The following is a 24195-nucleotide window of genomic DNA, read 5'->3' as shown; positions in this document are numbered from 1 at the left end:
GTCTTTTGGGCAAGTTCCATCCTTTCCTTTATTTTCTGCTCCTTTTCAAAGATGTGTCTTCTTCCATCTAGTCTATCTTCATTGGTAAATAGCATAGTATTTAGTGAGAGTAATAATCAGAGCATGTCCATGCAGTCAGGGTTTTTTTTTTAAATCCATAGGTCATGGCCAGTTATAAAGGAAAGTAGCTGATGAGCACTTAATGATAGTCTGCCAGTTTTTAAAGAGAGACTGTCATCAAGGCAAAAATGTAACCTTAATAAGAATTAGTTTTTAAAAAAAAGTCGTCCTCAGTCTGAAGTTCTATTATCTTATCTGAAAACAAGGACTATAGCATGGCGACAATCTCAGCTGGATGACCCACCAACCACAAGCCTCAGGTGCTGTTTGATTGCAAGTACATGTGTCCACAAAACAAAACAAAACCAGCAGGTATAAATTTTGTTTTACCAACCTTAGCAGTGCCCCTTGAAGGCAGTTCTTTTCAGTGTCTCTTAAGGGCCTACAGTTGGAATACATAGTGTCAATAAAGGTATCATGAGCATCTCCCTAAAGATTTTCATAATATACAGATAGCAACAGTCCTTTTAGAGTTCAGATATTGCACCAACAATTTATGCAGTGGTGCTTTGAAGTTGGGTTGAGGTACTTGGAGCCATGATAAACTTTGAAGCAGCTGGAAACATCTTCAAAACTTCAAGGCAAAGATTAAAACAGCTACCAAGCTATAAGCAACTGTTTAGGGCCTCTTTTCTTATAGTGCTGTCAGGGGGTAAAAAAAATCAAACAAATACATCTCTCTGCGTTACCTATGGCCCCCATCACTACCGTATGTGAGAGCCCTATGATCTTTAATGTATTTTATCCTCACAACACCTCTGTGAGGTAGACAAGTGCTATTATTCCCATTATACAGATGGGGAAGTGAGGCACGGAGAACTTGGTAGAGACCCGTGGCACCTAAATTTGACTAATTAAAGACCCCGTTTGGGGAGATGGCGAACAACAATAGTAAAAGGTTCTACAGCCACATAAATAAGAAGAAAACAAAGAAAGAAGAAGTGGGGCCGCTATACACTGAGGATGGAATGGAGGTTAAGGATAACCTAGGCATGGCCCAACATCTAAACAAGTACTTTGCCTCGGTTTTTAATAAGACTAGTGAGGAACCTTGCGATGATGGAGGGATGATAAACGGGAATGTGGATATGGAAGTGGATATTACTGCAACTGAGGTAGAGGCCGTACTTGAACAGCTCGATGGGTCGAAGTCGGAGGGCCCGGACAATCTCCACCCGAGGATATTAAAGGAACTGGCGCGTGAAATTGCGAGCCCGTTAGCGAGAATTTTTAAGCGATCGATAATCTCGGGTGTTGTGCCGTATGACTGGAGGATTGCTAATGTAGTTCCTATTTTTAAGAAAGGGAAAAAGAGTGATCCGGGTAATTATAGGCCTGTTAGCTTGACGTCTGTAGTATGTAAGGTCTTGGAAAAAATTTTAAGAGAGAAAGTAGTTAAGGACATAGAGGTCAATGGTAATTGTGACGAATTGCAACACGGATTTACTAAAGGTAGATCGTGCCAAACCAATCTGATCTCCTTCTTTGAGAAGGTGACGGATTACTTAGATAAAGGAAATGCGGTAGATATAATTTACCTAGATTTCAGTAAGGCGTTCGACACGGTTCCGCACGGGGAGCTGTTAGTTAAATTGGAAAAGCTGGGAGTGAATATGAAAGTTGTAAGGTGGATAAGGAACTGGTTAAAGGGGAGACTCCAGAGGGTCGTATTGAAAGGTGAACTGTCGGACTGGAAGGAGGTCACCAGTGGAGTCCCTCAAGGATCGGTTTTGGGACCGATCTTATTTAACCTTTTTATTACTGACCTTGGCACAAAGAGCGGGAATGTGCTAATAAAGTTCGCGGATGACACGAAGCTGGGGGGTATTGCTAACACGGAGAAGGACAGGGATGCTATTCAAGAAGATCTGAACCACCTTGTAAACTGGAGTAATAGAAATAGGATGAAATACAATAGTGAAAAGTGCAAGGTCATGCATTTAGGAACTAATAATAAGAATTTTGGATATACGTTGGGGGCGCATCAGTTGGAAGCGACGGAAGAAGAGAAGGACCTTGGGGTACTGGTTGATAGCAGGATGACTATGAGTCGCCAATGTGATACGGCTGTTAAAAAAGCAAATGCGATTTTGGGATGCATCAGGCGGGGTATTTCCTGCAAGGATAAGGAGGTGTTAGTACCGTTGTATACGGCGTTGGTGAGACCCCATCTGGAATACTGTGTGCAGTTCTGGTGTCCCATGTTCAAGAAGGATGAATTCAAACTGGAACAGGTTCAGAGACGGGCTACTAGGATGATCCGAGGAATGGAAAAACTGCCTTATGAAAGGAGACTCAAAGAGCTTGGCTTGTTTAGCCTGGCCAAAAGAAGGCTGAGGGGGGATATGCTCGCCCTATATAAATATATCAAGGGGGTTAACGTTAGGGAGGGAGAGGAATTATTTAAGTTTAGTACTAATGTAACCACGAGGACGAATGGGTATAAACTGGATATTAGGAAGTTTAGGCTTGAAATTAGACGAAGGTTTCTGACCATTAGGGGAGTGAAGTTCTGGAATAGCCTTCCGAGGGAAGTAGTAGGGGCAAAAGACTTTCCTGGCTTTAAGACAAAGCTTGATAAGTATATGGAGGGGATGTTATGATAGGATCGTTAATTTGGGCAATTGATCTTGAACTACCACCAGACAGGTCTGCTCAATGGTCTGCGGGGAGATGTTGCATGCGATGGGTACTGAGTTGCTGCGGAGAACTCCTTCTTGGGTGCTGGCTGGTGACTCTTGCCCACATGCTCAGGGTTTAGCTGATCGCCATATTTGGGGTCGGGAAGGAATTTTCCTCCAGGGCGGATTGGCAGGTGCCCTGGAGGTTTTTCGCCTTCCCCTGCAGCGTGGGGCACGGGTCGCTTGCTGGTGGTGTCTCTGCAGCTTGAGGTCTTCAAACCATTTTTGAGGATTTCAAAAACTCAATCCTGGGATAGGGGTTGTATAAAATTGGATGGGTGGGGTTCTGTGGCCTGCCTTGTGCAGGAGGTCAGACTAGATGATCAGATTGGTCCCTTCTGACCTATGAGTCTATGAGTCTATGAGTCTATGAGTAACTGCATATCCCACTGAAGTCAATAGAACTGTGGATATTTGAGCACCTTTGAAAGTCTGGTGATTTATTTACAAGATATATCTAAATATTAATTTAGGTGCCTAATTTTAGTCAATATTGACAAATTTGGCAATTTTCCAACCACAAAATTGTTATTTTTATTAGCATTTTTCCAAAGAATCCAAAAGGCACAAATCCATATTATTGACTAATAGCCTGTAAAACTTTGCCTTAAAACAACATTTTTTAGTTATGAGAGTTCAGAAAAGAACCTGAAACCAGACAACTTATTTTTTGGCACTCTTAGAACTTAAAAAACAGATGGATTTCCCCCTACTCCCACCATTTTACAAAGAATTTGCTCCTAGGCTGAAACCTTTTAACTAGAGCATGTTTTTACAGCCAACCTCTAAAGTCCTCAAAGTACAGGGTTTACAGTATAATGAGAGCACTGACAAAGCCTTAACTGTAGCAATGGTATGGATGTTGCTATAGGTGGATAATATCCAGAGTTATTTTTTCTCATTAGACATAAATTTAATAATTTGAAGACACAAGGAAAACTTTCCTCTTGGTGGTAAGAGTGGTAATGGTGGAGAAATGGTCTAAATCTATTTTATATCATATTCTTTTTAATAACAGTGTCTATTAAAGACATCTGTTGAAAGTCTGTAATGCTGATTTAATAGGGAGAAAAAATAACAGTTCTTTAGCAATCCTGTCTTCAGTTTAACATTATGAACTGTTAAGAGAGGGTTTATGTGTATGACATTATTAACTGGAATTCTGCTCAAATTGAAATCAGGCCCACTGCCTTGACTGATCCTCAGTATGTTAGGTTTTTACAATAAAAACTTCTAACTAGACAAAAGAATTAGTATAATTTTATATTCATTAGGATTTTCAAAATTCACCAGGCTGTGCAGAGAAATTTCTAACCACCTATATTCTGACTTGTAAGATATAAGCTCTCAAAATATAAAGCTGCAAAAAAATCATTGATTTACTATACTAGATCAGTACTGTAACTATGGAAAGAGAGAGAATCCACCTCCAAAATGATTGAATTATAAATTGTAATAAAACACCCAATATTTTATACACACGTTGTGAGGTTTGAAAGACACATGTTTTAGTTACAAGAGGGACTAGGGCACATGGAGTTGGAGACAGAAGTCCAAAGGCCCTATCCTGGAAGAAAGCCTATTTATAGAAATTAAATACTGAATTTAAATTAATCGTGTTGGTCCCTGGCTATGTTTAACATCACTGTAATTTAATTTTAAAACTTAAATGATAGTGATTAAAATAAACATAAAATGCGTCTTTTTATCACTTGAATTTGAAGAGGCCTCATTTTCCATGCCTGTGGCCTTGATAATTTTTTTGGCAGCACTGCCAGTGATAAAAGGAATAACTCACCACTGTCAGGGAATTTGGCTGTTTCATCACCTGCATGAAAGGCCGGCATAATTCCATGGAGATTTCTGTCTAAATGAGTTATATAGTTTCTTCATATACTTTTTGACTGAAAAGTGATAACTCAGGCAATGAATTTGGCATTCATTTCTGAGAGAATCTGTTCTTTCTTTTTACAAATCATACAGCATCTTTCACGTATCCATTTTTAAAGCTTTCATATAGACTACAGTGAATTAATTTCCAATATGTCCATTAGATTAGCAAAGGGATAGTAAAATTAGACTTTTCTGTCAACCCTTTGCTTTGTTTGCAGCATTTGTTGACAATGAGAGTTGAGTTCCAGAAGTGGTATTGAAAATTTTGAAATGTATTCCAAAAGGTGCCTCTTTTCGAAACTAATCAGGGCTGTCACTAGGGGATTCACAGCTACCAGTAGAGGCATTTCCAATCTTTCCCCAAAAGCAAAATGCATTAACTGAGGAGCCAGGGACTGGAACCCCTGGAAAAATGTGGCTTGGGGGAGTAAGGGTATGGAAATGTGTGTTCCAGTTGATAAAGGAAGAATTTAAATGACAGCCCCTTCTAGAAATGTTACAGCCAAGGCCAGCCCTATACTATCTGACCCTCACCGTACTGGTGCTCTACGCAAAGGTTTTATGGAGCCCTAACTCTCAAATCAGCAAGTGTCCCTCATCTTTTTTTATTCCCTGTTCCTAGGGCTAATCTTTCATCGCAGTGACAGCTATAATTAAACTATAATTAAACTTTTGAGTATTTATATGACAATAATGTCCAGAGGCTCCAGTCAGGATTGAGACCTGTTTGTATTAGGTGCTGTACAAATACACACAAAAACATGGTGCCTGCTTTAAAGTGTGTACAGTATAAGTAGAATCTTCATTTGGACCCCAGGATGTTAAAAGGGGTGCATCTTCTTTCCATTCTCTTCTCCTCATTTTGAAATGACAGTGCATTGCTGTGCAGGTCCTCATGTAAGAAGTAGCTCAAAGAATTCCTAAACTGTCAACAAGTTTGGAATTAGACAAAAAGAAAATAGCAATGGAAATGATGTAGGAGATGATATAGTGTATCCACACAGCAGCAGAGCTAAGAGACTGATCCTGCAACCTTGACAGAAGTAGCCCAGTGGACTTCAGTGAGACTATTCGCATAAAGGTTGCAGGGTCAGGACCTAAAGGTGGTCACCAAAAGCAAGTGAGAAGAGATGAATGACAAACAGAGGGTTGCCTTTCCCCACTTTCTGTCTCACTCTCATTTCTTATCCCTTTCTTCTGATTTTAGTTTTCTCATCTGTCCCCAGTCTTCCGTTTTACAGAGTTTTTGAAATTATGTTTTTTACTGTGAATTTCATGTTCGTGAAGGAGGGGGACTGATAGCAGGCATGAGCCAAGTGTTCTGTTGGCAGGAACTGATATGTAGCTTCCCCACACAAAAGGGAGCCCCTGTTACTGCTCAGTAAAGGACAGATAACCCTTGGATCTCAGTTGCACTCCCAAATTCATTGCACCAGTTGAAGCAGTGCTTTAAAAATTGCTGGTGTCATCAGAAGGTTTGAGGGCATATTTGAGACTCAAAGCTGCCTGCTACACCTGATTGAGCAGTATTAGGGACACATCTTGTAGGAATGACATACACTCTACAGATGTAAGAGGAGGGTTCAGAATGGATCATGGTAGTTTCATTGCTATTTCAGTGGGGGTCCTTTAGTATGCTGCCCACCTACTGAGGGCTTGTCTACACTACTGCTTAAGTCAATGTAACTTACGTTGCTCAGGGGTGTGATAAAAGCCACCCCCCTAAGAGATGTAAGTTACAGCAACTTAAAACAGTGTCTAGTTTCGCTTCTTGTTGAGGTGTTCTCCCATCGACATGGCACAGCTTCACCTGAGACACTACATTATTTAGCGCAGTAGTGAAGACAGGTCCTCAGTCTCAGGTGGGTCCTCCCGTCTATTCTAAGACTTGGGTCTCATTATATTAAGGATGTGCAAAGGGTCTGACATTCAAGTCTGAATTTGTATTTGTGATCTTGACATTCAGGTTTATTGATGTTTGTTTTTCTACCTGACTAAAACTCTACTTTATTTCCTGATTCATATTCTTCCCTCCTTCTTAGCAGAATTTGCCAATTATGCCAAATTATGTGATGGTTTTGCGGAGACCAAAATAAGACCATTGACCTCATTTTCACTCATGGCCTGACATAAGATTTTAACCCAGTGCTCCAGAAGTTAAAGGTTAGTGATTTTTAGATCATTTAAAAATGATTGCATAGAAGTGGACCTAGTTGCTCTCAGACTGTTGAATTTGCCTTGCGGAGGCAGTGCTTTCTGTCACTGATTAAGAGGAGACATTGCTTTCAGTTATGCTGATTCAGCAGCACTAAGAATCAGGAAATTAGCAATGACTGTAAAAGAATTTTAACTATTGGTACAATACCAAACTTGTGTTGTTACTAAGTACATGGAGATGAAAATCCTTTATGTTACTGTACCAGGTAGTTCAGTACAGATGGCAGTTTTCTTTCTGTCTCGTAAAATCAGAAAACGGGGAGTCTGTGCACCCAGATGTTGGCTTCTCAGTGCCACTGCTACAAAGTGATAATCAAGGGATGTGAAAGAGTAAACAAATCTCTACAACTAATACACATTCTAGTGGTCTGTTCATTTAGCAGCAGGACTGTGTACAGATTCTAGAGAAATAATTTTCTGACAGTTAATTTTTTTTTTTTTGTTAGGGAATAATATTCTCTATCCTTCTCAGATCTCTCCTTGTCTCTCCTATACATGTACAGCATTAGATGCCTTTTTATACCTGTGCTAACTAGTGACAGACTAACACTTTTTTATGGATCATATGATGCCTTTCTATGCTAAAAGGTACTTAAGCGCCAGAATCAGCTGAAAGTTGTAACAAACACTTAGTGCAGGAGTAAAGGCCTAGTATGCCTTTGTATACAGAGGGAAATGTTGGTTGCATCTGTCAGTGCTAAAGGAGCAACATAACATGGACCCAAACCATCAAGATGAACACAGCCTAATATATAGATACCCAGGCTCCCTAAGAAATGCATCAGGGAGTTCCAGACTAAGTACAAAAGCATTGCTATAAAAAGTTATGTCTGTCTACTATACCATAATACTGAAAGCACAAATAAGTGCAACTCATTGCTAACACCACAGCTTAAACAATTCAGCAGAAAAATTTCAAAGCATTCTACTCTATGGGAGTGAAGTTTGGGGCCCAAGTTTAACAGATAATTATGCCAATTGGGATATAAACCCAGTTAAGGGAAACTCTGTAACTCCAGTCTTGCAAACAAAATCTGGGTTCAGCATCAATGGCTATGGAGCAAAACTATGACAATGCCACCCTCTCAGCCAATTTACAGACAAGAACACCCAACTTTTGGTGGCATTTCAACCAAAACAGCAAAGTGCTCGAGGATAGAATACCAAACCCAAATGAAAACATGGTGCACTCCACATTGCTCATAGATTACAACAGCATTAGTCTGACCAGTGACGCAGATAACCCTATCCAAAACCAAACCATGCTTGAGAAACAAGCTAGTTTCTAAAATGCAAATATGCATATGCAAGCCGCTGTAGGGGGGAAAAAAGACAAATAATGAGATTTCTGTATCTCCACATGCAGATGTATCATACTAACAGAGCGATTCACCAAAGTGAAATGTGCAAAAGTAAGGCAGAGTGTCACTAAATACAGAACAAATGGCATAATGTAGCGGTGGAAAAGGGGAGACAAAGCATAGAGAAAATGAGGGAATGACTGTGCATCAAATACGATGAAAAAGCTGAAATAAGATACCTGCTTTTGAACAAACTATCCACACATCCATGTTATGACACTACAGAAAAGTTGAAGATATTTAGCTATCTTGTTTTTATATTATGGAGAATTATTGTTACTATTGACAGGTCACATATCTAAGCAAAGATGGTGCTGCTGGTATTTTTCAGTCTACACTGCTACATTTCTCCAGGATATGTGCCATGCAAACCATGGGAACATATGGCCTCATGTTTGTATTGCCTTATTCAATTAGGGTGCCCTACTGAGCTATGAAATACACAACCAAGCTGTAGAAACTAAACAAATTAGCCGAAAATATCTAGTCCCATAAAAACATGCTATGTTATATTGTTACGACCCATAAGAACCCTCTCCCAGCACAACATAAATATTAGTTATACATACATGAAAGAGGTAAGTGGAAAATAATGATCTATTTACTTCATTCATCAACATTTATTTGATTAAAAGTAATAATTATTTGACTGAAAATAACCCCCAAAATGTGAATGTGAATAAAAGAGGTGCCAATGTGGGTACCAGACTGGGTTCTGATATAAATTTTGCCATTAACTTGCTGGCCCTTAGCTATTCTGTAGTTGTTGCCCCTGTAAAGTGGGATAATAATGCTTGTTTGCCTTTGTAAAGAGCTTTGAGATCTACACATACGTGCTAAATACTATTGTTCTAAAAACAGTTGGGCCTGATTCTAATCTCATGGATGTACACCAGAGCAAGTCAGGAGTAAGGTAAATGGAGTTGCACTAGTGAGATCAGAATCAGGCCAGGTGTGGTGTGGTGTGGTTTGGTTTGGTTTGGTTTCAAACAGGAAAAAAATGGACAATGTATTTATAGTTTTCAAAATCCCTAAATAATAAGTTATTGTTTTAAAGCATTAAGTACTGCAAAATTGAGGTAAGATGGTAGGAGTCCTGTACGTCTGCTGAATGTCCTGTGGTAGAGGCAGTAGCTGAGGAAGGAGTATGAGAGCAGGCTCTGGTTTGCATGTGGCCAGTGGTTAATTGGTTTATCACATTTTGGTTAATCTGACCCAGCATTGGAAAGTGATCATCTCTGTCCTTTCAGTTATCTCCCCTGCCCCCCAGTCTTATTTTGATGTCTTTCTCTTGTGGTTCTTTTCTATCTGTAGGGAATCTTTCCCTTAGTAGCACTTTCAAAACATAGCAATGCTTCGACACCACTGCAGTGGAAGCTATCTGAAAGGTATGCCTATCAAAGGTGAGCCCTTTTCTTTTCTTTTTTTTTAAATAAATAAATTAATGCAAAATGGGACTTAATACCTCTCTTTAGATATCTTATAGATGGGCTGGTAGCATGATATATTATTATGGTTGCCCAACACTTCCCATAATAATACCTTGTTCCAGTTGCTTATAATATTGCCAAACTTTAACTGTTTGGGCTGAAAGTTTCCATGCTGGTGTCTATTTGAGGCTGAATGTTTGTGGAAATTTTCAGCTACAATGGTTCAATAGTCTGTGAGAATGAAGATGGGTATAAGACTTTATTTTGCCCATGTTAAGATCTTTCTTTGAGTGGGAAGAAGTGGCATGGGTAGAATGAGATGAGGGGACAGAAGACAATATGCTGAAGAGGTAGAATGTGGGGGAAGAAATGGGACTGACTGGGCAAAGAGAACAGGACAAGGAACTGGGTAGGGAGGAGACACTGCATTGAGGGAGACTGGAACTGGGAGCCATTGAGGAGGAGGAACGTGGGCCTGGGGGCAACTGGAGGCTATTAGAGGAGACAGATCGGATGAGAAGCCAGGATGAAAGAACTGGGATAGCTGGGCAAGGAGACTGGGGACAAGAAGATTGCGGAGGGCGGGGGCTAGGAATGTCTGCTACTGCTCTCATTTACATGGTTAGCTCAAGTGGCAGAGGCCTCTGTGATGCACCTAAAGGGTCCAGCCCTGCTGATGACCTATATGGATGTCAATATGATATCACAAGATGGAATTTCTGTTTTTGCTCTTTGCTTTTTTTTAAATCTACAAAACGACACACCCACACACAATACATTCAAAGAACATAAAAGTTGTAAGTTCAAGCAGTCAACAGTTAGAAAATGCTTAATTAAAATTACCTTTGCAACATTAATTTGTTCCTTGTGCATATATGTGATGATACAGTCTTTAATTACATGACCTCATGCTATTTTCTCCACAGGACCCCTGCTTCATTCACTGCACAAAATGGTCCTGCTCTGGGGATGAATCAGGGCTGTGTTGTGAAGGAGGCTGTTGCCTGTAGGATCCCTGTTTTATATGTTGCAGAAATTGGAAGGTGTGTAGTGATTGGGGCCGGGGACTGCAGGAAGAGAAAGGATGGTCTCATGGTTTAGGTGTTTGAATGCTGCCTTGGAGAATTGGATTCTATACCTGCCTTTGCCATAGAGTACCTATCTAGTCAAGTATCAGAGGGGTAGCCATGTTAGTCTGGATCTGTAAAAGCAGCAAAGAGTCCTGTGGCACCTTATAGACTAACAGATGTTTTGGAGCATGAGCTTTCGTGGGTGAATACCCACTTCGTCGAATGCATGTGACATGCATCCGACGAAGTGGGTATTCACCCACGAAAGCTCATGCTCTAAAACGTCTGTTAGTCTATAAAGTGCCACAGGACTCTTTGCTGCTATCTAGTCAAGTCATTTAAACCAAACTTTTCACAGGTGGTCACTAATTATGTATTCCTTATTTTCTGGGTTCCTGACTAGAGACCATGGGGTATGATTTGCAAAAGTGCTGACCATTCACAACTGTAGCTGAAGTCAGAGGAAGCTGTTCTTTGAACACTGTCCATTTCATGAAAGTGCTATATAATGCCAAGTATTCTGAAAAATCAGGTCCTAGATGTCTCATAGTGGAAACTTTTTACCTTAATCTCTCTCTGCTTCAATTCCCCCATCTGTAAAATGGGGTTAATAATATCCCTCACCTCACAGAGATGCTGTGAAAATAAATTCATTAATGTTTGTGAAGTGCTCAGATACAGTAGTGATGGCTGCCACAGAGAAGCCCATGAAAAAAAAATAATTCAGCATACAGAGCAGGGTTTAAATAGCATGAGACCATACACTGAACAACGAGGAGAAAACAAAATATCAAATAGCTACTCATTAAGTGAGCACTGTCCATTCTGTGAACTGAACGAGACAGGAGTCTTGTGGAAAAACCAGTATGTTATGATGTAATTAGAAAATGTATCATAATTAGACCTGGGCAACATTTTTCAGACAAATAGTTTATTCTCTGAAAAAAAATGCCATTTCATTTGACCTGAAACTGTTAGCAAATGGGACACACATTTGCTGAATAGTTACCGCCAACAACAACAACAAAATCAGGCTAGCTTAGCAAGGAAGGTTAAAGTGATGGTGGTTGCCCTCTCTATAAATTTTAGCCCAGTGGATGTGGGAGACCCAAGTTGAGTTCCCCCTGCTATGTGATGTGGAGAAGGATTTTGAACTCGGGTCTCCCTCCTCCCCACGTGAGTGTCTTAGCCACTGAGCTATGGATTATTCTAGGCTGGCTCTCTCAATCTCACTCGTTAAACTATTCCACTTTGTATAAAATACTTGATTAGTCATTGGGCAAGAACAAGAGAGAGAATGACTCCATAACCCAGTGGCTAGGGTAATTGCCTTGGAGGGGAGAGACCCATGTGCAAGTCTCTGCTCCAGTGAATACTGAATTGTTTATACAAAGTGCAACAGCTTCAACAGGAGAGATTCAGAGAATCACCCCCACTCCCTAAGAATAGCCAATAGTCTGGTGGTTTGGACACTGAGTTGGGGGGAGCCCAAGTTGAAATCCTCATCCACATCAGTTAGAGAGGGGAACTGAACCTGGGTCTCTCACATATTGACTGAGTGCCCTAACCAGAGAGTTAAAAGTTATGGGGGGGTGTACCACCTCTTTCTCCTCTGAATGTGGCCCCCTTTAAAGTTCCCCAGAAACAAAATGCTTCAGGTTGAATGAAATATTGAACAATGTTTAACCTGAAACAGATATTTTTGATTTGCTGAAATCTTTTTGCATTTTCTGATTTAGTATGACACAAACAGATTTTTTTCTGATATTTCAGAACTGCCAGCAACTTGAAAAATCAGTTATTTACTCAGCTCTAATTATAATGCATACACATAAGGGGGCCAAATTAAGGTTGTGCAGACAAACTTAATTCTGGCATTTCCTAACTCTTGAGTGCTTGACTTTGCAATCCTCATAAAGTTCTTTTAATGTATCTTTTTTTGTGTGTAATATATATGTATATTTATTGATTTTATCTATAACAGTTTCAACAAAACAGTGATATTCTCAGTCAGCACATTGGCAGCATAAGGGAAATATACCACTTACCTTTCCATAAGAATGAGCATATATATCTTCCAAAGAATAGCTGTTGTAGAAAATGGTCTTTACCTCCGTTTCCCTATAATTTACAAATAAAAAAAAAGTCTCATTTCAAAGCTAAATTTGATTGCCAATGGCAAGAGTCACAGCACAATTATCAGTCCTTTATATGAAGGATGGAAAGTAGCTTTGAACAGGTTGTCAATATTCTGGCTTGGAAATTTCAAAGTGGACACATTCTCACTCTAAACCTATTGTAAATGGCTGACAATTAGCATCCGTTGACACAAAGGGAAATGAAGTTAATTTTCCTTCCTGGCTTTTTTATTCACCAGAAAGGCTGGAATTGTTTAAAATCTGTTGTCTGTTATTGTTTAAACAAGAGTCTAAGTAAACTGAAATGGGCAGAAGGTTTTATCCAGGAGACCTGAGGAGCAATGGGCTAATATAGGGAGGATGTATTGAGCCTCCAAAATGAAGGCCAGATCAGCTCTTGTGTGGGAATATCTACTGTAAAATACTGGAAACCCTGTGAAGTGTCGCTTGTAGGGTGTCCCTAGCATTGTTCCTTCCAACCATAATGGTGAACCCTGCAAAAACAGAAGATCCCCTGAACTCAGAGTGCATCTTGACAGGGGCTTAGGCCACATGGATGCCCATGTACTGTTTTTTCTTCTCTCCTGTCTTTCTGTTAGCTCTTTCCAGGGACATCTCCTCAAGCTGGTGGTCTCAGAGCCAGAATCTCACCAGAAGAGGGGTTCAGAACAGAGTTGTAGGGAAGCTTAACTTTGATGGGATAGTGGGAAGAAAATACCCAGTCTAGGTCCACTCCCACCTTATCTCACTGCTCCACATTCCTGTAAAGACCCTGTCTAGGGGCTTCCATGCAACTTGGGCAAAGGGGTCAGAACACCACAGAATGGTACTGTTCACTTTCCTTGGCCCCAGCAGGAATCCACTGTGTTTTTGTCCTCTTTGCCTCCATGGTACCTGTCTCCATGTCCTGTGCAGTCCTGCAGTTTATATAATGTATGAGGCCTTGTGTTAATATTATGCTAGGTATAGAGTTAAAGGTAGCTTTTGAATTTGGGCTGTTGGGATTGAAAGCAAAATTTCAATTCGATACATTTTCCCATAAGGCTTGGCCTGGGCCTCTGGTGCTGCACTAGTGACACTTCGTAGGTGAGGAGAAGTTGGTCACTTGCTATACCTTTTCAGAGACTGGTGGTTACTATTAATGGATAACTGACAACCTGAACTGCTTTCTGAAGCTCATTCAGAAATTCCCACTCCAACAGCACATGAAAAGTCTTGCCATCAGGGGCAGTTCCAGGCCCCAGCACGCCAAGCGCGTGCTTGGGGCGGCAAGCTGCGGGGGCGCTCTGCTGGCGCCTTGCCTGCAGAGGGTCCACTGGTCCCATGGCTTTGGCTAATGGCGTGCCTGCAGGAGGTCCGCTGAAGCTGCGGGACCAGCGGACCCTCCGCAGGCAAACCACTGGAGGCAGCCTGCCTGCCGTGCTTGGGGTGGCAAAATCCCTAGAGCCGCCCCTGCTTGCTGTAAAAGGTATAATTATTTGTTTGTTTGCTCTAGTTAGAAGCGTGATGTAGTACTGTCCAAAATGGCATTCGGTGTCTTGTGGCTGCTACTCTTGTGTTAATAAAATCTGGGTTTTAAAATGGTCACACAAAAGGAAATTAAGAATTAATCTCTCATCTGCAAATATAGGCTACTGGTACGCTACTGTTAGCCTCTCACTGGAAAAAGAAAAATAGTCCCAACTGTAGAGGAACGGCTCAAATAATATGGGAGGTTGTTATGGAAAAATTAATGCACCAATTACATATCCAGCAAAATAGACAGAGGCCAAATGGATACTTAGATATTTGGTTACAATTTATTCAATACTCAGATGAAGTACATTCACCTGCACACACACAGACACAAAAAACCCTCTAGCATGTGACCAATTTTTTTAATATTAACATTTGATAGACATGCCTCATCTATCTGTTAAATATGCGTAATCAGAGATTTCACTCAGTTTAATAAAATCACTAAAAATGACATATCATGGGTGTTGTAATTATCTCTCTGTTTCTGCATAATGTCTCTTTAAACAAAAGCTCATAGTTGTGATAATTGTTGTTTTTTGTTTCTGATATTAACCTGGCAAGGATTTGTAAACCTATTAAACTTTCTAAATAAATAAATATTTTGTAAAAGAAATCTATCCAATCTGCCTGAAACAGTTTCTCATGCAGTAAAGAATCATAGTAGTAGTTTTTTAGTTTTGTTTTTAAATCCAGGGAAACTTTTTTTGCTCATTGCTGTCCTTACTGCTGGCTTTAGATAGCTTTCTCTTCGATTGCTACATGAAACAAGTAAGTAATAAAGAAATAAATAGTTGGAATTTTCAGCTCTAGCTCTAATCCCACAAAAGAGAAGAAAATGAAAAATAGTCTTCTCTAAAGCTTCACATCAACAGTGTTTAAATAGCTGTTTTTCCCTCTACTATCAGGTCTCCTAATGTTGCAAATAAAAGCTCATCTTTTTAAAATGTCTGTTTTATTTTGGCTTTTTCTAACCTGTCTGAGTTACTCTCATGGACTCTTGCCTTAAGTACAGTAATAAATCTGAACAATATTTTAATTTTGTTGACCAAATATAAGGAGTCACAACACAGATTTCACGTACATATTTATGACTATGTAATATTTATATTAGCTTTCAGAGGTCCTACCCAAGATTGGGGTCCTGTGGTGCTAGGCACTGTACAAACACCTCTGAAGACACAGTACCTGCCATGGTGGTGGAAACCTTTTAAGAGCATCTGATCTTGCTGAATGTCTCCTTTCTTGAGTTGAATATCTCATGAGATCTGCTGTTCTTATGAGACTTCTACTTTGGACCATATAGGAACAAATCTAGATAATAGACTCCCTTCAGTTTTGGACCTTTCCTTGAAACAAACAACATAGGGATGGATTTAACCCCTACAAAAAAAAAAATTTGGAGATTGGATTTGAAGTTCCAGTTGTGGCCTCTCTCTAGTCAGAATAGAGCCGCTAGCCTCGATTCAGAGAAGCACTTCAGTACATGCCTAACTTGAAGCATGTGAGTAGTCTCATTGTAGAACCGCTATTGAATTGGGACATTAGATAATAATGTTGAGCTAAACATACAGAAAAACTCAGAAAACTCTTAGACTCCAATTCTGCAAAGAGATTCATACAGGCACACCCATGTGCCTATGCCAAACCCTACTGAAGTCAATCAGTGGGGTTCTCTGAAGGTGCAGGGATAAACCAGATCAGGCCCTCAGTTATGTACCGTAGGGACAATATAGACCTTCAAGACCTGGCATTACTTTGACTGCTCTAGTATGAGTCTTAATGAGTAGACAGACATGCCAATAATTGCCTAAAAGCATTACTATTTACATTAAATTATAAGAATTGCTAGATTCTAGATTATCATGCTAAAGCTTTTAAATTTTATGATGGTTAATCTAACTACCTCTAGTTTCTCTGTTGCCCGTTTTTTCACTTTCTTGTTCTCCTTCTCAGCTACTTCAGCCTTTTCCCATAAATGCTTTAGAGCAATTTATTTTGCACCATACTTAGTTCATCACTTCCAGAACTCCTACAGCTTTTGATGTTCTGGAAGCCAGAACTCATTTCTAGCCCAGCTGTCTTGTGAATTTCAGCCATGTTGCTAAACTAGTTGTGTTTCACAGATACTTTTCTGAAGTATATTTTTTATCCATCCCCAACTTTATGGTGGCATTTCCCCTACACTCCAGTGGATATTATTGTTCCTTTTGCTAGAGCTGTATATAAGGAACATGCAGTAAAATAGTTTTCAGCAATAACTGAGATAACTCTGATCTGTTCAGTTAAACAGAACAGAAGCCAAATTACGTTTCTGGAGGAATCTTTACAGAACATTTCTGTGTGTGTAGTAAAGCTTTTTTTCACATTTCCCAAATGTCTCTGTTAACAGGTTTTTGGAGTTATATTCAGTGATTGCATTGAGTTGTTGATACCATTTTAGCCTTCCAGCAGAGGAGCCCTTACAATGTCATCCATCGATTTAGACATAAGCCATTTAATTACTGCAGAATCCTTCAGAAAGGTTCCTATCCAAGCAACCATACTGAAGGTTAATCGGCAGCCTGCTCTGGGTTGAAACTTTCAGCCATAACAATTGCAGGTCCCAACCTGATTGGGAGCACTGTGGTCTCTTGAGTACAGTGTGATGCACATGTTATCTGTATGATGGTATGTTTAATGTTGTCCAACTACTGGGCAGACAGCTCAGCAGGCAAAGGAGTTGTTTCTATGTGTTTGCACAACGCATTTTTCATGTTATTTATGAAGCTCCTCCTACTAATATGACTAGATAGATTATCTGTAAGGATGTAATTGTTCTAAAGCCATTATTGATTAAATGCTGAGATGAGTTATTTTTTCAGAAACTGCCATTGGAACAAGCTTAGGCTGTATTTGCTGTCAGCCAAGCAGTGATGTTTTTGTGTCTTCCTCTAAATTCCTCTCCCAGCTGGGTTCTTTCATATTTCAGCATTAAAATAGATTCTTCCTAATTAGACAGATCTCTGTCGTGATAATCATCTTGAGAACTTAGGTGGTATATTCATATCATATCTTTTTGCAAATCAGGCATGTACTTTACAATGTTTAAAAATTGTAACTCACTGAATAGCTCCTTTAACAGGCAATTGTCTCCCATAACTAGTAATTAGTGTCCTGTCAGTTGATATCAGAAGGCATTAGTGTTCAACTGCTGACATCAGCAAATTCATCATATTGCTTATAATTGTGATATATATTTCCTTTAACTATCCAGTTATTAAGAAGGCTTTCTAAAGATGATAATGTTTGCATGAAAGTGTATAAAGCAGATTTTAAAACCACACAAGCTAAATTACTACATACAAAGTAAGTCCACAGTCATAGACTTAGTTCTGGCACACACATCTATCATAAATCCATAAACAAGTCTGTGCTCCTTTCTGATTAGAGAATGGAGTTGTTTGGTCAAGGTTATGGAGAACATCTGTTTTAATGACAGCGGTTAGTATGAGAGCAGCACTCTGAGACCTCTCAGGTTTTGTGCTGTCAGGGCCAAATCCTGAAATTATTTTTCAGTATTTATTCACTCAGACACATTAGCTTACCAGCAGTTTTGCCTTGAGTAAAAATTGAGTTTAAAAACTTCAGGACTTTGTCCTGAGTGTTTATAGATGTTGGTATTCATCTTTATAAATATCCTTTGATTAAAAATTACACAAGAAATAAATACTGAAATCTAATCTCTAACAAAAACGCCAGCTGAAAATAGTTTGTTTTTTAAATCTAGCCACTGAATTACCACAGTTATAAAATAGGACAGTATTTAGGTAGCAGTTTTCAATTATTTTCTGATGGAACTTAGATTCAACTGACTATATTAAAATACAAGGATAATGCTGTATTTTCTTATAAATAGGTATAATGCAGAAAAATAAGGACATCAACTGTTAGTGCTGAAATGAGTGAGGAAATATAGTGATATACCTTTACTCAGCTCCAGTTTAACCTCTGCAAAAAAAAAATCTCTTTGGAGCAGCAACCGCTATTTTGATTATATTCAGATGTTTTGCACTAAACTAATGATTGATATACCTGCAAAACTTTTAATACTGAAAGGCAGTTAGCATAAACTAGATCCCAAATGATGCTAATCAACTTATCAGCCTTCAGGCTATGCAGCCTATCAGACCAAGATACAATAATTCAAAAACTTCCTAACAGCAAATATGCTAGAGTCTAATTCTACAACAGTTCAACATAGATTTTATAAAGAATGTGTTCACTACCAAAAGATGTATATTAAAAGATGAAATATATTAATGTTCTGCATAGTTTTAAAGTGGCTATTTAAAGAAGAAAGAAGAAATCCTTTACAAAGTACCTCAGAAAAAGTGATCTGTCAGGCCTGGTCTACACTACAGCTTATGTCGCCCTAACTCTATGCTACAATGGTGCTCCATCGACTTAATAACACCATCTTGCGAGGAGTGCAGTAGTTAGGGTGACACGGTGTCTGTTGACGGTCAGCCCATGGGGCTGACAGTTTGGGTTGTCAGTCCCCAGGCAGGGATGGGGGGGTGTCATCTGTGAGCCTCGTGCAGGGCTGCCAGCTTGGGTTGCCAAGCTTCAGCTCTCAGAGATCCAAAGTGACTTACTTAAGTGCGCTCCAGGTGAGGACGCGCACTGCTGACAGGAGCATAGTGTGAATGTGAACCACCCCTTTAATTACGGCGGTGGCTGTAGGGCGATTTAACTTAATTCGATTTAATTTTGTAGTGTAGACAAAGCCTCACCTTAGGGCCCCACTCCAGCAATGAGTGCTGCCTCCATGGGGCTTTAGTGACTTAATTTGGAGCTCTGCGTAGGTACTGGGGTCTGACTTTGTGGAGCTTATTATAGGATCAGGACCTAAATTAGTAAATAAAAAAACAAGCAGATTGTTTTTCTGTTTTCATTAATATATCTGTCTCAGGTTTTACATAGCACCTAGCACCGTAGTACATAAGCACTGAAATTAAATAAAACAATAATTCACCAAGTCCAAATAAAATTTCTCACTTTTAAATTACTTAAAGATAGAGAACTAATGTATTATTAAGAAGATGTGTTACACATTATACATAATGGGCCACATCCAGTCTGGACCCATTCAAGTCAATGAAGTTGCAGTTGCTTAGATTAGTTCTGAAGTTGGCCTGCTGCATCAAAGGCAAAGCAATATATACATTTTTCTGTTCTGTTTTTTGTTATTTTAAATTTGTATAACATTGATAATTCTCCACCCTCCGTCCCAGTTTCCACTCATCTCTTTTTTTATTTTTCTATTTTTTTGAATGAACTATATACCCTTTGGAAGTAAATAGCACCAGTTTAGGCCAGAAAACGTAGCTTTGTGGTAGTCAGTGTGTTACCAGCATTCTTCTTGGCCTGATCTAAGGCCCACTGAAGTCAATGGAGGGAGTCTTTTAATTGACTTCAGTGGCCTTTGGATCACGCCCCTTTTCAGTAGCTCTTCCAATAAGCAGGCTGGTCAGCTGTAGGGCATACTACAGAGAAGTTCCTGAAGCACGGTTCAGAAGCTAAGCACGGCCCTCTCCTTTCCTGGTCCTTGGCCTGCTAGGCTGCCATTTTACTGCGAAACTTCTTAACTTCTTTACAAATGTATTTTTCAGGAACTTTTCTTCAATTCTTTTCTATCTTTTCATATTGTTGTAAGACACAATACACACCTATGGCATTGTATAAATAATATATGTATATATGCTTGCAAGTATATTGTGTTCCTATGAGGCTAATGGGAGAGAAATACTAATAAAGACGTCCATAATAGAGCTTCCTCTCTACTGTTATACAACGTTTCCAAATGAATAGAGGAAGTGCTTTTGTAAATGGGAAGGGAGTTCAACTTCTCACCTGACATCTTGGTCCCTTCAGAGCAAAGAGATACAACAGATTATGCTCTAGAGCAGTAATTACTGATCAAGGAGAGTCGTAAATAGTTTCAGCCTGATTCTCAACTTATTTCCAGAGCTGAAGTTTTAATATGGGGAAAAAACTATGCTCATTTACCCCATAGTCCTATATACTCTGCAAAAAGGGAATAATTACTGCAGTAATTTTGTATTTTATTTGTCCACCATGAAATACTCTTATACCATCTTAATAATATGTTGCAATTACAGAGAACAGTAAGTATTCAAAAGGCAAATTTCATGTTGCAGAAGTGCTTAATGAAGAAAGAAAACTCCTCCTGATACTGGGTTAGAAATAGTATCCTATGCTAATCTGCAGAAAGGCCAGAAATGAAGATGGTTTCAATCAGATCTCATGACTAATACATTAAATCCAAATTTTCTTTAATTCCACCTACATTTTATTAAATTTGAGCATTTTTACCCCAAATAAATTATTCTGTATTGGTTTTGAAAAATATGGAATCAGAAGGACATTAATTAGTGTTATGGTTCCATTTAAAGCATGTCTTGTGCTGCTAGCTAATAATAAAATAGGATATTTAGCTAAAATATTTAATTTAATACTATTGTGTCTGTGAAATGGTTTAATAGCAGGTTCCTGGGATGTTATTTTTGATCTGTTAATCATCAGTGCTGAATATGGAGGCACCCACTGTTCGCTTGGAAAAATGTTTCTGCTCAAGGTATCATGTTTCTTTCCTTGTTTTAAAATAGAAAGTTCAGATCTCTTTATTGGAGGGTCAGCATTCCTTGTTTTAATTGCATTCATTGTTCAGCAATTTGAACATAAGAGGAACATAAATCACAAACAATTTTTGAAATTTTACTTGTTTTCTATTGTGTTTGTCCACTACAGACTGCAGAGTTGTGTATTTCCTCCAGTTCTAGTCCATGAAATCTGCAATCTTTCTGCTTGAGTTATTTGCTGTTAATTACTTCTGCTGTCAATAGCCTTTAAGGTCCACAACATTTTATTAACATTTGTTATCATTCTAACCTAATAGCCTGTTTATTTAATCTTGAATATTTCTGAGGCAAATATGCCTGGGCTTTAAGAATAAATAAATTTCTTGTAGTTGCCTTCATGTGTATCCCCCATTAGCTCAGTGCAGGTTATCTTGTATATCTTCCTGGGAGGGGACAGAGTTTCATTAAATGTCCATTCTCCCTGACTATTTTTAAAGCGGGGAAGTGGATGGGGTGTATGTGAAGAAGGGACTTTGTTGCTTGGATCATTTTAAAAACAGTCGCTTATTTACCTTTTCCTTTCCACATGGATGGGGATGATAGACAACGGCTGAAGCTCCAGTATTTCTGCGTGGTCATGCACAAGTTCTGCAATATAATGCATAAATGTATAACAACTTGCACTTGCTTGAGACAGTAGGTTGCACTGAATATGGCAATCAAGCACAAAGGCACATTCTCACACAGAGGTCAGAAGTTGATTGAGGGCCGTGCAATCCCCCTCCCCTCCCATAGCTTTCTTGTTTCTGGCAGCCCCGGTTTCTAGTCTAGTGCAAGGTAATAAGTACTAAACGTGGGGGGAATTAGATGGGGGATTGCCACGTCCGCTCCTGCTGGGTTTTGGTCCGCGCCGGGTTTTGCACCTTGTCCCCGGGTCTGCCTCACGGCCTGGAGGAGCTACTGCTGTGTTTACTGAGCGCTCTTGTCCTGATATCACTCCGCTGGCATGGAGGAGGAGGAGGCGAGCACTTGATCATTATGATGGTGGCAGTAGGAGCAGCAGCAAGCAAAGCAAAGCATTAAGCTGTATCAGCTCGGCGATTGCAAAGACTTCAGCGATCCACTTTTTCAGATCGCCCGGATTGTTCATGTGTTTATTTCCCCCACCCTGAGGATTTGCTATTTAGGTTCCTCTTGAAATACAACTGAGCAGCCAAAGTACTCAGAACACGGTGCGGCATAAACACCAAAACTTTTTTTCTGGAAGGAAAATACAATAAGAAAGCAGCTTTGCTTGTCTTTTGATGCTGTGCAGTGTGAGTGCGTGTGGTGTGTGTGACCAGCGTATGCCTTTGCTGGATGTGTGTATGTGTTTGTGTGTGCATGCATGTGGAAGGGTGCGTGTGTTTCTATATTTATACATGGGGAGAAAAGTCTTTGGCAAAATCTCCGGAAAACTCCTGGAATTTATTTTGAAATAATGGATTATAAAAAAGAAAAGGGAGGGCAGGAACTGATCTGAGCTCTCTTGGAGTTTGCAACCCGAATTGCTGCTGCTCACTTTGTTGTGATTCTTTTTATGGTTGTGTATCTGGTGATGATAACCTTTTAGCACTTTTGTCTTTTGCTCTTTTATATAAATACTGGAGATTTTCGTAGAGGATCGGCTGGGGGAAGAGAAAAAAACATTCACCTGGGATCGCTCTTTCCTTTCTACTTGTTGGTGTTTCCCCCCGTGGTTCACTAAAAAGTATCACCTCAGGACCCCAGAGGAGGCAGCCTGTGTGTGTGTGAAAGGGAGGATAAAAAGTTCTTCCAAAATAGTGTGCCCGGGGAAGAGGATGGGGGATTTTGCAGCCCCCGCTGCCGCCGCGAATGGCAGCAGTATTTGCATCAACAATAACCTGAACAGCGGCCTCAGCGGGGCTGGTGGTGCCGGTATCGGGGTTAATAACACTCCCCACGGTCCTCCTGCTACTGCTCCCAGCAACAATAATACTAATAGCAGCGGCGGCGGCGGCATTCCCAAGCACAGCACCGTGGTGGAAAGGCTAAGGCAGCGCATCGAGGGCTGCAGGAGGCACCATATCAACTGCGAGAGCAGGTACCAGCAAGCCCAGGCGGAGCAGCTGGAGCTGGAACGCAGAGACACGGTGAGCCTCTACCAGAGGACCCTGGAGCAAAGGGCCAAGAAATCGGGCACCGGCGGCGGCGGGAGTAGCAAACAGCAGCATCAGAGCAAACAGCAGCAAGATGCCGAGTCTGCCACGGCCGAGCAGAGGAACCACACTCTGATTATGGTAAGGGACGGGGATGGGGCTGGCGCTGTCCGCTTGGAGTTATTGACTTGGCTGAACGGGAGCTATGACTTGGGGGGGGGGGGGTTTGAAGGGGGGGCTTGGCTAAAGCAAAGAGGGGAGAGTAAACTTTACTCATATTCAGTGGGGTACAGGACACGCGTTCTTCGCAGATTGCAAGTTGGAGAAATATACGGTCTGGTAAGAGCTTGCCGAGACTCTTGAGACTGTAAAAATAAGTGTGTGTGTGGAACTTTCCCATAATAGCTGACACCATGATTCGCTTTCAGAAGAAAAAATATTTCTAAAATAACACTGCTCCACCCCCCAAAACCCACCCAGGTTATTAGACCCACTACGGGAAGGGGAAATAGACATAGCTGGTCCCTGTAGGAAGAATTAACTCAGAAAAAGAGACAGGAAAGAGTATGGAGCAACCCCTGGGGTTTTACAGTCCTAAGAGTTTTGTCAATCAGCTTTGAAATGGGGGCGGAAAAGTGTGTGTGTGTATGTACATGCTGGCTGCCTGGTTAAACCCAGCAGAAGGGGAAGGTACGAGAGGTCTTTCCCGGGCTGGAGTGACAGCAGGAAGAAAAGTTGGCAGGTTTCTCGCCCCAGCTGCCAGCCAGGGTGCAGGAGCCCAGGTCCCTTCCGCAGCAGCCGCCACTCAGCTGAATATCTTGCTAAAGTTTCCTTGTGTTTAAGAGGCTTAGCGAACAGCGAAGGGGGCGGGCGCTGAGCTGCCAGGAGTGTAACTACAAGCAGGAAGTGGAGTTTCCCACTCCCAGCCTGCCCTGGTGAGGAGTGAGAAGAGGGGAGCCGGGGCTCG

At 40.4% G+C, this 24195-nt stretch overlaps 1 protein-coding gene across 3 annotated transcripts in view; it reads left to right on the top strand.

Moving 5' to 3' along the window:
- The window catches only part of MAML3 (mastermind like transcriptional coactivator 3), a 460796-nt gene that overhangs the window by 81740 nt on the left and 354861 nt on the right, over positions 1-24195 (top strand). Inside the window, exon 1 of one of the 3 annotated variants that reach the window (XM_050946243.1) lies at positions 22727-23369. The exons of 1 other annotated variant lie outside the window; for it this stretch is intronic. In XM_050946243.1, coding sequence (XP_050802200.1) covers positions 22911-23369 — 459 coding nt within the window. In that variant the 5' untranslated portion in view covers positions 22727-22910. Of the gene's footprint in view, positions 1-22726; positions 23370-24195 lie in introns of those variants that run through there. One more of the 3 variants, XM_050946242.1, reaches the window with a different exon arrangement.

The sequence above is a fragment of the Gopherus flavomarginatus genome, chromosome 3 (genome assembly GCF_025201925.1).
Source record: "Gopherus flavomarginatus isolate rGopFla2 chromosome 3, rGopFla2.mat.asm, whole genome shotgun sequence".
In the NCBI taxonomy this organism is placed as follows: domain Eukaryota; kingdom Metazoa; phylum Chordata; order Testudines; family Testudinidae; genus Gopherus; species Gopherus flavomarginatus.
Note: the sequence above shows the minus strand (reverse complement) of the source record. Positions and strands in the feature narration are given on the sequence as shown.